Below are 12,450 nucleotides of genomic sequence, written 5' to 3' on the forward strand. Positions count from 1 at the left end.
GATCAACCAACCTCTATCTGTACCTCTTCTGCATTTAGCAAGGATTACCACAAAGTGACTTGTGATTGCCATTAAATTGTTTGAAGTATCATGAGAATTCTCTTGACCTCTCGTTTGAGGCCATTTGCCTTTGGCTTTGTTCTTTGTTTTGAAAGCCTGTTCTACACTGGGTGCATCACTGCTCATACCAAATTGCTTTTTACATCTGTCCTGTGCAAGAATTTGTTGCAAAAATCATTGAACTTTAGGTCAACTCTTGTAGATGTGATGCTTGAGTGTTTCAGTGAAATGATCATATGACTTTGATAAGCTTTTTAGCATTATAACTACCATATCTTCTTCTTCCATTTAGTGACTTGTGATCATCATTAAATTGTTGGAAGTATCATTAGAATTCTCTTGAGCTCTTGTTTGAGGTCATTTGCCTTTGGCTTTGTTCTTTGTTTTGAAAGCCTGTTCTACACTGGGTGCATCACTGCTCATACCGAATTGCTTTTTCCATCTGTCCTGCTGCAAGAATTTGTTGCAAAAATCGTTGAACTTTAGGTCAATTCTTGTAGATGTGATGCTTGAGTGTTTCAGTGAAATGATCATATGACTTTGATAAGCTTTTTAGCATTATAACTACCATATCTTCTTCCATCGTGTGACAGTTGATTGCAAATGTTTTTAATCTTCATCAAATGATTCGGTAAATGAATTTTCTCATACATATTATAAGTACAACATACTCGTTAGGAAGAAGACCATGCCTTTATTTGACACCTCGTGTAGATCTCATAGGTGTTTCCAAATTTCTGTAGAGGCTTTGTTTGATGGAACCTTTGGAAGCATCTCATTTAGTAATGATAATTTGAATAGCATAATGGCTTTTTGATTATACTTATCATACTTGCCCTGCTTTTTGATTATACTATTGGCAAAGTGTCTATATTGAGGATGATCTGATCCAGGCACCTGTACTTGAAGATAATGAGCATCCGTTGTTTCAAAGTGTGATAAGTTTATAAGTATTGCCTTTGAACCTTTGGCTACCTTCCAACATCATGTTTGTGAATGCAACCATCCCTCCCACAATATGAAAGTGTGGAAAATGTATAAATTTGATGCTTTTAAGCCAAGATCATGGAAATGTTTAGGAATTTTTTTTTAAAACCTCAGCAGTGATCAACGCCCTTGATTTTATTAAAAAATGTCAAAAATCGGCAGCTTAATTCTGGAAAATGTAGACAAAACCATATGTGGCTCTAAAAAGATTCTAAAAAGCTAGGATTTTGTGATTTTTTTTTAATAACAAATGACAGAATCTTGCCTTAAACCCTAGGTGCTCATGTTTATTTTTGAAAAATGTCAAAACAAATCACTGAAAAATGGCAGAATTTTCTTTACCCATGACATTTTGGAGAAATCATTTAAAAATTGCAGTTGAAAACCTGTTGTATGCTAAGAGCACATTGAACAGGTCGTGAAATTGCCAAATAAACACCCACAATTTAGAATCTTAGATTAAAATATTGTCAAAAGCCTGCTCAAAGCCCCAGCCACTGCAATTTCTGTTAAAAAAGGTGCAAAATGTACGATAAAAACAACAGAAAATTGCAGAAAAAAGCTAAAAATAAACCTTGTTACTGTGATTCATCACAAATCCTTATGTGATTTGGCTAGAACAAAAGTGACATGATTTTCAGCAATTTTAAAAAGGGGTAAACGCTTTGACCTGGAGCTATGAACCAGTGAGGCCACAAATGGGGGACCTCATCCCCATTAGATCTGAACCTTGATGGCAAGGATAACAACTCAACAACTTAACCATCACAACATGCCACTATTGGCCACATGATTTTCAGCAATAGTAGCTAATAATATTTGTAATAAAATCCCCTAAAATTTGCCAAAAATAGATCCCCAAGTTTGTTTGATTTTTTTTTTGTCAAAAACATGAACCCACAATTTATTCACTGATCTTGAGATTTTTCTAACACGAGCTCTGATACCATAAATATTAAAAATTACACAATGATAGTTTAGAAGGGAGCAATGGTTCTTGAGTACATCCACCAAAATTTGTAGGTTGCTATGACAAAACTCATACCAAAAAGGTATTTTGAGAAATGGGCTTGATAGAGGATATTGTTTTCACAAAAGCTTGCACCCTTGCTTAAAGTTTTTACCTAAAGACAACCTTGTGAAATATGAAAACAATCTCCATGCTGTGTGACTTGAACTATGAGATTGAGTCTCCGGAGAAGGCCGACTTCCTTACTATTAGAGTGCACCTAACTACTCTTTGAGAGGAAAAGGGAGAAGGAATGCATGAAAGCAAACTACCTAATCTAATCTAAAGGGGGTGATACACCAAAATAGTTTGTTCAGTCATATCTTTGCCTAACAATGCACTATTCATCAATATAACCTCAACATACACATTCATATTTTGTCTTAATCCAACAGTTACATATAGATCAGAAACCAAATGAAATGCCACAAGGAAGGAATTTCACTCTATAACATTCAAAGGCAAGAGTAGATACTGTTATGCAAATTGAAGAATGAAAACAAAACACCAACAGAGGCGAGAAGATTTTGCACTAATATTGATGGGAGAATGAGGTAAAGCAGAAGATTACATTCATTTGTAGACAAAAAGAAATTACAATAACAGAGTATAGAATACTGCTGTTATAGAATCAGAGAAAAAAGACCGACCCTAAGAATGGGTACAAAATTTTCTTTTATAGTGCAAGCATAACTTAGCTTCTACCCTAAGGCAAAACACAACAACTGCATTTAAGGTTTGCAGAGAACAATCACTGCAAACCTGGAGAAAATCTGATCTTAGTATACATTTTGATGCAGGAAAATCATATCATTCACCAAACGGAGCCATGAGAAGAAAAAAATGGCAACCACTAATGTTTTAAGCGAGTAGATGGATAACCAGGCAGTGATGGAGTGTCCCTTTACATTTATTAGGCATAGAGAACGTAAAAAGGTGGTTGCAGCCGATCAAGACTATTAGATTTGCCATTAAAGAGATGTCTTTCTTTGTTCTCGACACGCCAAGTCAGCCATGTTATCAGTCAATTGGAGTCAATCCTAAAGCTCTGCCCATGTGGACTAGTCATATTAAAACATTTTGCCACCTTGCCAACATTCAAACTTATGTTGACCCGTGTCTTTATGCTAGTTGCAGCTTCGCCACCTTTTATCTTAACTAACTGCTTTACCTTGCAAAACTACTAACTCAATCAAACTAACTGTTATTGCTGCTTTGCAGCTTGTCCTTAACATTTTTTACTAACTGTTGCAACCCGGTTAATGCCTTGGTTGCGCATTCGTAGCCTGAAATCGATGTAACATAAAATGTTCGCGACCCTGTGAGAATGAACTTAACCATCATTGCTTACTCGCCACCTGAGCCCACTAAGACACATGTCAACCTGTCGTTATGTCGCTATCACTAAAGATTTGACAGATTTTTATAGTGACATAACAACCACCCTCGATTTGCTTCAATCTGACGGCGGGGAAAGTACAACACCCTATGAACTATGATGGGCCTGCTGAGACACGTGTCGCATCGTCGCTACCTCGCTATGTTTATTAACCGTGCAACTTTCCATGGTGACAAAGCGACAACCCTTGATCATCTTCAATCTAATGGTGGACAAGGGTACGTCAAGAAATTGACCCACTTCAAAAGGTCACGAATAAAACTTTGACAGTTGTTACCTTGTCTGATAATTGCACTAGCCGCAAGGAAGGAAGACCCACTTGGGATACGTGGCACACCGTCACTATGAAAATTCAACGTACAATTTTCCATAGCGACAATGCAACGACTGTAGATTCTGGAAGATCGGATGGTTGAGAAGATGCGGGCCCGCTAAGATATTTATAATGTGAAGCAACCAAAGACTTAGGATATAAAATGTAACCCAAGCTCTAAATATATCCTTTATAACATTTGATTATTTGAATATTTGAAAATATGACCCTTGGCCATGCTTGACAGGCAAAACTTAACTTTTTGGGCGGGAGGGCAAGAATGGCTAACATATACCTCGCTCAGAAAGAAGAGTGTTGGTTTTTTGTAACTGTTGCTTTGCAGTTCTCCAAAATAAGACATTGACCAAATTTGGTGGAACACATAGCTTTTGTGAGTCTTATTTTTAGCTGGGCATACTATTTGTGCTAATATTGTCTAAAAGCCGCTTTATTTATTTTGGGACAAGGCACTCTTTTGCTATAGTTTTTTGTTTCCCACAATAGAGTTTTTCCATCTTGGGCATATTTTAGTATTGAGCTAGTGCAGTGTAGTTCTTTTCAGTTTTATTGGAAGATGGACGTTGAGAGTTTAGATTACTGAGTATTCGCTGCTCATATATATAGCAGTATATGATTGTAATTTAGTATATTCACATCTTCTTTCGATTGGAGTTTTTCATATTAAGCTACTTGCAGCCAGGAAAATTTTTTGAGGGCATAATCTGCTTACCATGTTTTTAAAATTTAACAATGCCTTTCCCTTCTAAGTACTTCTTAGCGGCTGTGAGACATCTCTTGGACAGGATAAGTTGATGTTGTAAGAGATGGTATCTTCTCTGGATTATCAATTCTGGGTGTAATACTTTTGAAGGCTTTTAATTGCTTTGACTCAAGTGCATTTAAATTGTTTTCCTATATGCTTAAAGGCAAATTGGTCAGTATTAGACACTATTTGCAATGACCATGAAAATTATGATAATGACTTTATATCTATTTAGTTCAGTTCATTGCTCTTAATGTCCCAATCTTTTCATTAAAAAAATGTCAAAGTTTCTGTTTTTTAGCTTTTGCATTTTGATTGGACACAAGAAGAAAAGTCTTTATTTGTTGTGCTAAGAAGTGGAAATGTAATGGAAAACATGTAATACAAGATCACCCGTCATCTGCTAAGAGTCCCCGTTTGTGTGTTTTAACAGAGCTGGCTACATGTTTCTCTTGGTAGAGAGAGCTAAAAAGTGCCTGGATTTTTCTGCCACATTGTATATTATCCATCTATTTTTGTGTCTTCTATATGGAGGTTGGCCATCTTCTGTTACTTGGTGGGTTAGCAATTGCATTGGTCTTGCGATTATGGCTCTGCTTGGTGAATGGTTATGTATAAGGCGTGAATTGAGGGATATACCCATCCGAAGTTCTCGTGCAAGTGAGTACAGCCTTCATATTTTTTCGTATTTTCTTACCTTGATTTTTGTAAATTTTTTCTAGATACAAATCCTTGCCTTTTGAAGAAATTTACAACCGCAATTTGCACAGATCAAACAAACAGTAGCCATCAGCTTGTGAGACATTTATGGATTAGAATTCAGAATACTCATAATTCCTAGTTATGGTAGAGCTTCTTTAACTTATATAACAGTTAAAAACAAGTTCTGAATAAAGGAAAGTTTTTCTTCTTGCATTATCTTTATTTTACTGTTCTGTCAGCAACAATATTGTTTGCATTTTCATAATCAAACAAGAAAGAAGGCTATGAATGAGGATATTGGTTCAGAATATGTTGAATTTGGTTTTAATAATTCGAAGGCGGTGAAAGCTTTGCCATACATGTTCTGGCATGTTAAATGAAGTTAACTACAATTTTTCTGAGCTCTGCTGATATGGCAATTTCTTAGCTGTACTATTATTACAGGGGAGCATCCATTGCATTTTTGCTTGGAACCTTTTATTGGTGAAATGCTATAAAACTTCATTATGTTTATCCAGGTGCATTACTTGGTTGTTAGAGAGATAATTCCTGGAGAAAAGAGGATTAACATGTCGAAGTTTGCAACACAGCCTGCTAGATCAAGCAGTGAATAAAATAACTCCTACAAATGAGAGCAGTGAGAAAGAATTGCTATATTCCTCAAAAAGCAAACGATTAAGAATGAATGAAACAATGCATAAAACCTTGCTTTATAGAAATTAAGATGAAGCCTTATCTAAAATTAGGAAACTAAATTAGCTCAAAGCATTAAATATTAGCTCAACTAAGTGAACTCAAGCTAAAAAGCATGTCTTGTAAATATAGTATGGATTAGCATAACATTAATATAATGGCTGAGAGGTATGTCTCTGAAAATGAATTCAGAGAACCTATTTATCCAAGCTTCCTCTCTGGTTTCTCTGCTCAGTCATAAGAGCATTTACCTGTTTTAGCCAATAGCCATTTATTTTGGCTTTCTTGTCTAATTTAACGTGACTTTTCTTTGTTTGGTTGAAATATGTTGAAGTCATTTTGTTAAATCCTTATAACTTGATAATAGCAATGTTCTGATATTCTTGATCAGACAGATCCGATATGCATATACATTTCTTTGTATTTGCCTCATGATAAATACTTCTCCAAGCAACATGATCGGCATCTTATGATGTATACTTATATGCCTCTTAAGATAAATATTGTAGTTGATTCTAATTAACTATTAGTTAACTGATAAAGGCCACCGGTTTGTTATGAGAAAGGGATTAATTCATGGAGGGCCAACCTAGAAGGGATGTGTCTTTTGGAAAGACAAGACCCTTGGTCTATGTATAAATAGGAACATGTTTGTGGATAGAAAACACACAATTACCAAAGTCTATTCTTCTAGCAATCTGCTCCAAAGGATTTAAATTAGAAATAAAATTATAATTTCCAGAATTCATTTCAGATTTCCTGAACAATTGTTAAAGTCACTAAGATCGTTTCTGCAAATGTATAATCATTGCCATTGTAATTAATGATTTCCAAATGCAGATTTGGATCTCATATAAATGTGGGAGGAGGAGACATGTCTCTTCAAGAGACATAAAGAGACATGTCTCTATAGTTAATCACTATTTAGTTTATAAATAACTATATGTATAACTCACCTTTAACATATATATAATAATATATAATGCATAATATATATAATACATATATCACATATATATTATATATATAAGATATATAATGCATAATATTTAATATATATTATATTACATATAATATATATTATATATATAAGATACTTATCTTAAGGACAATTTATTATCAATGAGGTAGCTTTAATAAAATCAATCCAATAGAGGCTACAACAAAGTCATGTCCCGTAGCTTATGTAAGTCATAGACATACATACATACACACACACACAAATATATATTCTTATCATAATATGGGACATAAAACAATGTTCATATAAATCATGAATACAATTTCTAAATGTAATGAGTATATCACTTCGATTGATGCTATACTTCAACGGTCCCTCTTAGCAAGGGAGAAGTAACAAAAACATTTTATGAGACATTAGAATCAAGGATATCTATACACAACATATTATCTGACTTTAACACTCTGAAATAGTGACTAGTCAAATAACTACAATCACAATGTTATGAATAGTATCATAACATATATTATGATCTCTAATTGTCCGAAACAATATCTAGAGTAATCATAATGGATTCATTATCTATGACCTCTAATTGTCCGTAACAATATCTAGAGATGTCCATGATATCATAATGGATTCATTATCTATGATTTCTAATTGTTTGAAACAATATCTAGAGATGTCTATGATAACAGGCCTATCATTTGCAAGATCGTCATCTTACAAAGATTACCTTCTGTTTGTTCGTTATCATGGTGTCCAACAAAATCCGGCCCAAAGAACCATGATAACAGATCTACCATTTATAAGATCGTCACCTTATAATGGTTACCTTCTGTTTATATATGTCAATGAAAGATTGTCACCTTTCATTACATATCATATGTCAAATAGTAACCACCATGAACCAAATCAGAGGGTGGTACAAAGGGTCTTTACCTCATACTTCTCTCATAGAGGAGAGTGTATTATAAAGGATTTCCCTTAGAACTTCTCCTTATAGAGAAGATATCATCCACAAGGAATTGCATCTCAAAATTTCTCCCTCTGAACATCAATCCTGGGAAGTCAGGTCCTCTAGTTACTTCCTCAGAAATTCTCTTCACCCATGGATGCTTGTCAAACTCACTCTTAATCAATTGTTTGATTTTCTGGTGATAATTCATCACTTCCTCATGATATACATAAGAGTAGACCCATCACATCATGCAGTCACCCACATGTATTTCTAGACTCCCTCTGAGTATCAAACTTCTAAGCTTCAGCATTGCCTTCGAAGAAGTGTCATACTCCCTCTTAATGTAGAAGAATCTCATAATCTTAATCATCAAAGATGTTTTCTTCAAGAGCCTCACTTTATCCATCTTAATCATCAGGGTCTTTGGAACTACTATCATTAAATTGAGTCTATCCAATATCTGGTAGCATGTGTAAAGTACCAACTTTCTTTTCCTATAAGAACATCCTCAGACATAAAGGAAAAGATCAAGGCAGATAATCCTTAATACTATGTATAGAATTACAAATAAGAGAGAGACTACAAATTAGATTAATGCAAAATATAAGAATGCTTATCTGCACATGAAGGTCATGAAATATCTCCTTTTTTAAGGATGGTTCAAGTGAGAATGAAACATTGCCTAGTATTCCCCCCTCAATGTAAAATTCCCACTCTTATATCGTTGAACACTTTTATATCACATCAAATTTGACAACTTCTTTCTAAGTCCCAACTTGCTCTTTTCATTCATTGAAGCTCCAAACATTCATTAAGCTTAATAGTAGAAACTAACACAACCTCATCCACAATACGCCAATATCTTGATTGAGTATGATTGTGCCACTTGAATGACTCTACAACTCATATGTCAAGTTTCGTTTATCAAAGAGAGACTCGTAGATAGTTTAATTTAAGTCGCAACTTTCTCATGATGTAAACAAGCGGTTGGCTAATTCACATAGTTGCATGAATTTCAGTCCTCTTGATTGTTATAATTTATCGATCACTAAAGATTCTATCAAACATTGGTTTACTCCCTCTAAATCAATATGACTGAGATCACGAAGGTTGACTGAATCATATTCTCTATCTTCTCCCTCTCTTTCCATGTTGCTTGAAATGTTAGCCTCCCTTTGAATCTCAATCTCCCCCTTTCTCTACAAGAACATTCTCAGGAAAGGATCAAGGTACATAGCTCTTGGTTGTATAAATTAGAATGTCAACATGCATGTTAGTAATTTAACTCATGCCCATTACTAACAACATAAATGATTATAATATCTCTCTTTATTTTCAATAATAGAATTAAGATAACACAATACTTAGTTTCTATATATACGACTTTCCCTCATATGACATATTCTCCTATAAATTCAATATTTATAATTAAATTTCATTTCATTTATATTTCAATAACAATATTAGTACCTTACCTTAATACTAATAACTTATATTGTTTAACATATTTATATGTAACAAAATATAATATTAAATTATTATATATCATTAAGATATTCTCCTTATAAATTTTCATTTATTTACATATCTATATAAAAATGATTTATAAAGAAGACTTAAAATAGTAATACACCTCTTATACTTACCTCCCATTTTCCTCTATCATGTGTCGACTACTCTAATTGGATGATTATGAGATGGCCTTTCAGCTTGAAGTATTCCATCAAACATATCAATTGGATTAATTATGATTCAACAATACCAATGTTGAGTGTGGGACCTGATGATTTTTTTTAATATTGGCTAGGGTCCACCCCGCTTGCTTGGTCGTACTCCCTTCTATCTGTGCACCTTAATACTCTATCCCTATTACATAGGATCCACGTGCTTCTACCCATCATGTTAATGATCACGGGACTGTCTTGTACATGTAGCATTTGATTCTCTTCTTGTGCCTGCAGTGTTCCAATTCGATCCCGTCCTAGTATGATGTGTTCTCTATGTATGCGTTCGTGTCCTTGGCCAATATTTAATTGCACTTTGTATTATGTATCCTGCCTTGTGCATGGGTTTGTAGTTGTCTCTCCATGCCATGTCTGCACTTGTTTGTAATATTCTGCAAACACAGGATTATCATTCACTTAAATATCTTTAATTCTTCTCCATCTAATTTCCACAATTAGTAGTGGGTCCCTATGTACCCGCGCGGTATACATAACCATCGAAGAGGCTATACTTAAATATTTTGATTTACCCATTCATGACGGGTCCTATGCCCACCAACAAAATGAGCACTGAAGTTTGTTTATCTCACTTCATTTGATTTGTGCAGTCTTATCACTGCAGTTTTTTATTTATTTAAATTTTTTACTTATTGATTTGATAACTATGGAAGTTATTTCCCATTTGCTTGTATATGATTTCTGCCTTTGAATATGAACTATTTACTTGTATATGATTTCTGCCTTTGAATATTAGATTTCCTATGATTATGAGTCTATTGACTTTATGTAATGATCATTCTCCATTATTTCTTGGTGACCTCTATCTATTGTTCCATTGCGTATGTCTACCATTGGCTATAAATGCATAATTTATTATCCATCCCTCCTTGATACATGCGTACTTGATAATGTTTGTGTCTATGCTTAGCACCCTTCATCAAATATCTCTGCCCATTGATTGTATATGTTTGTTTGTTGTCTGGATCGAAATATATTTGTGTTATGGCATTGCCACACTTCTATTAACTATTGATGTCGTGTGTTCAGTTTTAATGCTTGGTCTAAGGTTTGACTACCTTTTCTTCTAATTCGCATTTGAACTTATGTCGTCGGGGACCTTTGCAATAGCAACATTTCAATCTCTATGTCTTCCAGTGAATGTTCTTCTTCTTTTTTTTTTTATCGATGAGTCCTTTATACATTCAAACTTGACCAACCATCTTCACGTTGTCTACAAAACGTAGTATTATTCACATTCTCCCTCTTTAATGATATCTAAATAAGACTATTCAAATCTCCCCATACAATCATAATATTTGTTGGGGTTCTAAACACTGGGATTGACTCAGAAATGAATAGCTTCTCTCAACAATGATCTACTTGCATTAGAAATGGATGGTTTTCTAAAATGATCCTTTGTACTCTTCTTTGTTACATTTGCAGTTGGCTCTGATACCATGTAAAAGTAACTAAGATCGTTTTTGCAAATGTATAATCATTGCCATTGTAATTGATGATTTCCAAATGCAGATTTGGATCTCATATAAATATAAGAGGAGGAGACATGTCTCTTCAAGAGACATAAAGAGACATGTCTCTAGTTAATCACCGTTTAGTTTATAAATAACTCTATGTATAACTCACCTTTAACATATATATAATATTAATATATTAACCATATATGTAATATAATATTATAATATCATATTATTATATAATAATATATAATGCATAATATATATAATACATATTATATTACATATATCACATATATATTATATATATAAGATATATAATGCATAATATATAATATATATTATAATAAATATATAATATATATTATATACAAAATACTTATCTTAAGGATAATTTATCATCAATGAGGTAGCTTTAATAAAATCAATCCAACAGAGGCTACAACAAAGTCATGTCTCGTAGCTTATGTAAGTCATAGACATACATACATACACACACACATACATGCATACACACACACACACACACACACACACACACACACATATTCTTATCAGTAATATGGGACATAAAACAATGTTCATATAAATCATGAATACAAATATTCAATGTGATGAGTATATCACTTCGACTGATGCTATACTTCAACAACAATAACATTTAGCTTAGACTTGAAGGAGATTGATTTTCAGCAAAACATAAATCAATATTTCAGTATTGATTGATCAGAATTTGTAGAAACATTACATGGTATCAGAGCTATGGTAGTCGAACCTAGGCTCTACAAATTGACAATTAGACTTTATATATCTAACAACATCTTTCTATCTTCAATGGCAAGCACAATCAGTCTCGAGGACAGGTTTGATGGGAAATAACACTTCGTTGCTTGGAAATTCAGAATTATGATGATTCTTGAATGCAATGATGTGAAATAGTTTGTTGATTTAGCATCCAAGCAACCTAACGTTAAACCTAATAAAACTATCTGGAGTAAAGGAAACAAGAAAGCCATGCAGATCATATTAGATGGAGTAAAATATGAAATAGTACCTATGCTAATGAAACATCAAACAACATTTCATATGATGAATGCATTATTAAATTCATATGAGGTTAACAATGTGACCAAATCCCTTGCACTAAAAAGACAACTAAATCATATACAGATAAAGAAGGGAGAATCTATGAACTCTTACTTCCTAAGGGTGGCTAGTCTAAGAGATGAACTTGCAAGTATAGGGACCATATATGGCTATAGATGGGTTACCAGATTTATGGGAAACATTCTAATGAGTAAGTGCTAGAGATAATCTTATAGACTTTAATAGACTTGAAGGAGATTCCCTACAAGAAGAATCTAGGAATCTTAAGAAAGGAGGAAGATTGAAAATTGAAGATG

General features: G+C 33.7%; 1 protein-coding gene across 1 annotated transcript in view; it reads left to right on the forward strand.

Moving 5' to 3' along the window:
* LOC149545932 (structural molecules protein) overlaps positions 1-12,450 on the forward strand; it is a 134,524-nt gene that overhangs the window by 81,590 nt on the left and 40,484 nt on the right. Inside the window, exon 3 of the mRNA XM_089790885.1 lies at positions 4,965-5,191. Within this exon, the coding sequence (XP_089647011.1) occupies positions 4,965-5,191 (227 nt within the window). The remainder of the gene's footprint in view (positions 1-4,964; positions 5,192-12,450) is intronic.

The sequence above is a fragment of the Cupressus sempervirens genome, chromosome 7, assembly GCF_028749045.1.
Source record: "Cupressus sempervirens isolate cs-2001-9-10 chromosome 7, ASM2874904v1, whole genome shotgun sequence".
In the NCBI taxonomy this organism is placed as follows: domain Eukaryota; kingdom Viridiplantae; phylum Streptophyta; class Pinopsida; order Cupressales; family Cupressaceae; genus Cupressus; species Cupressus sempervirens.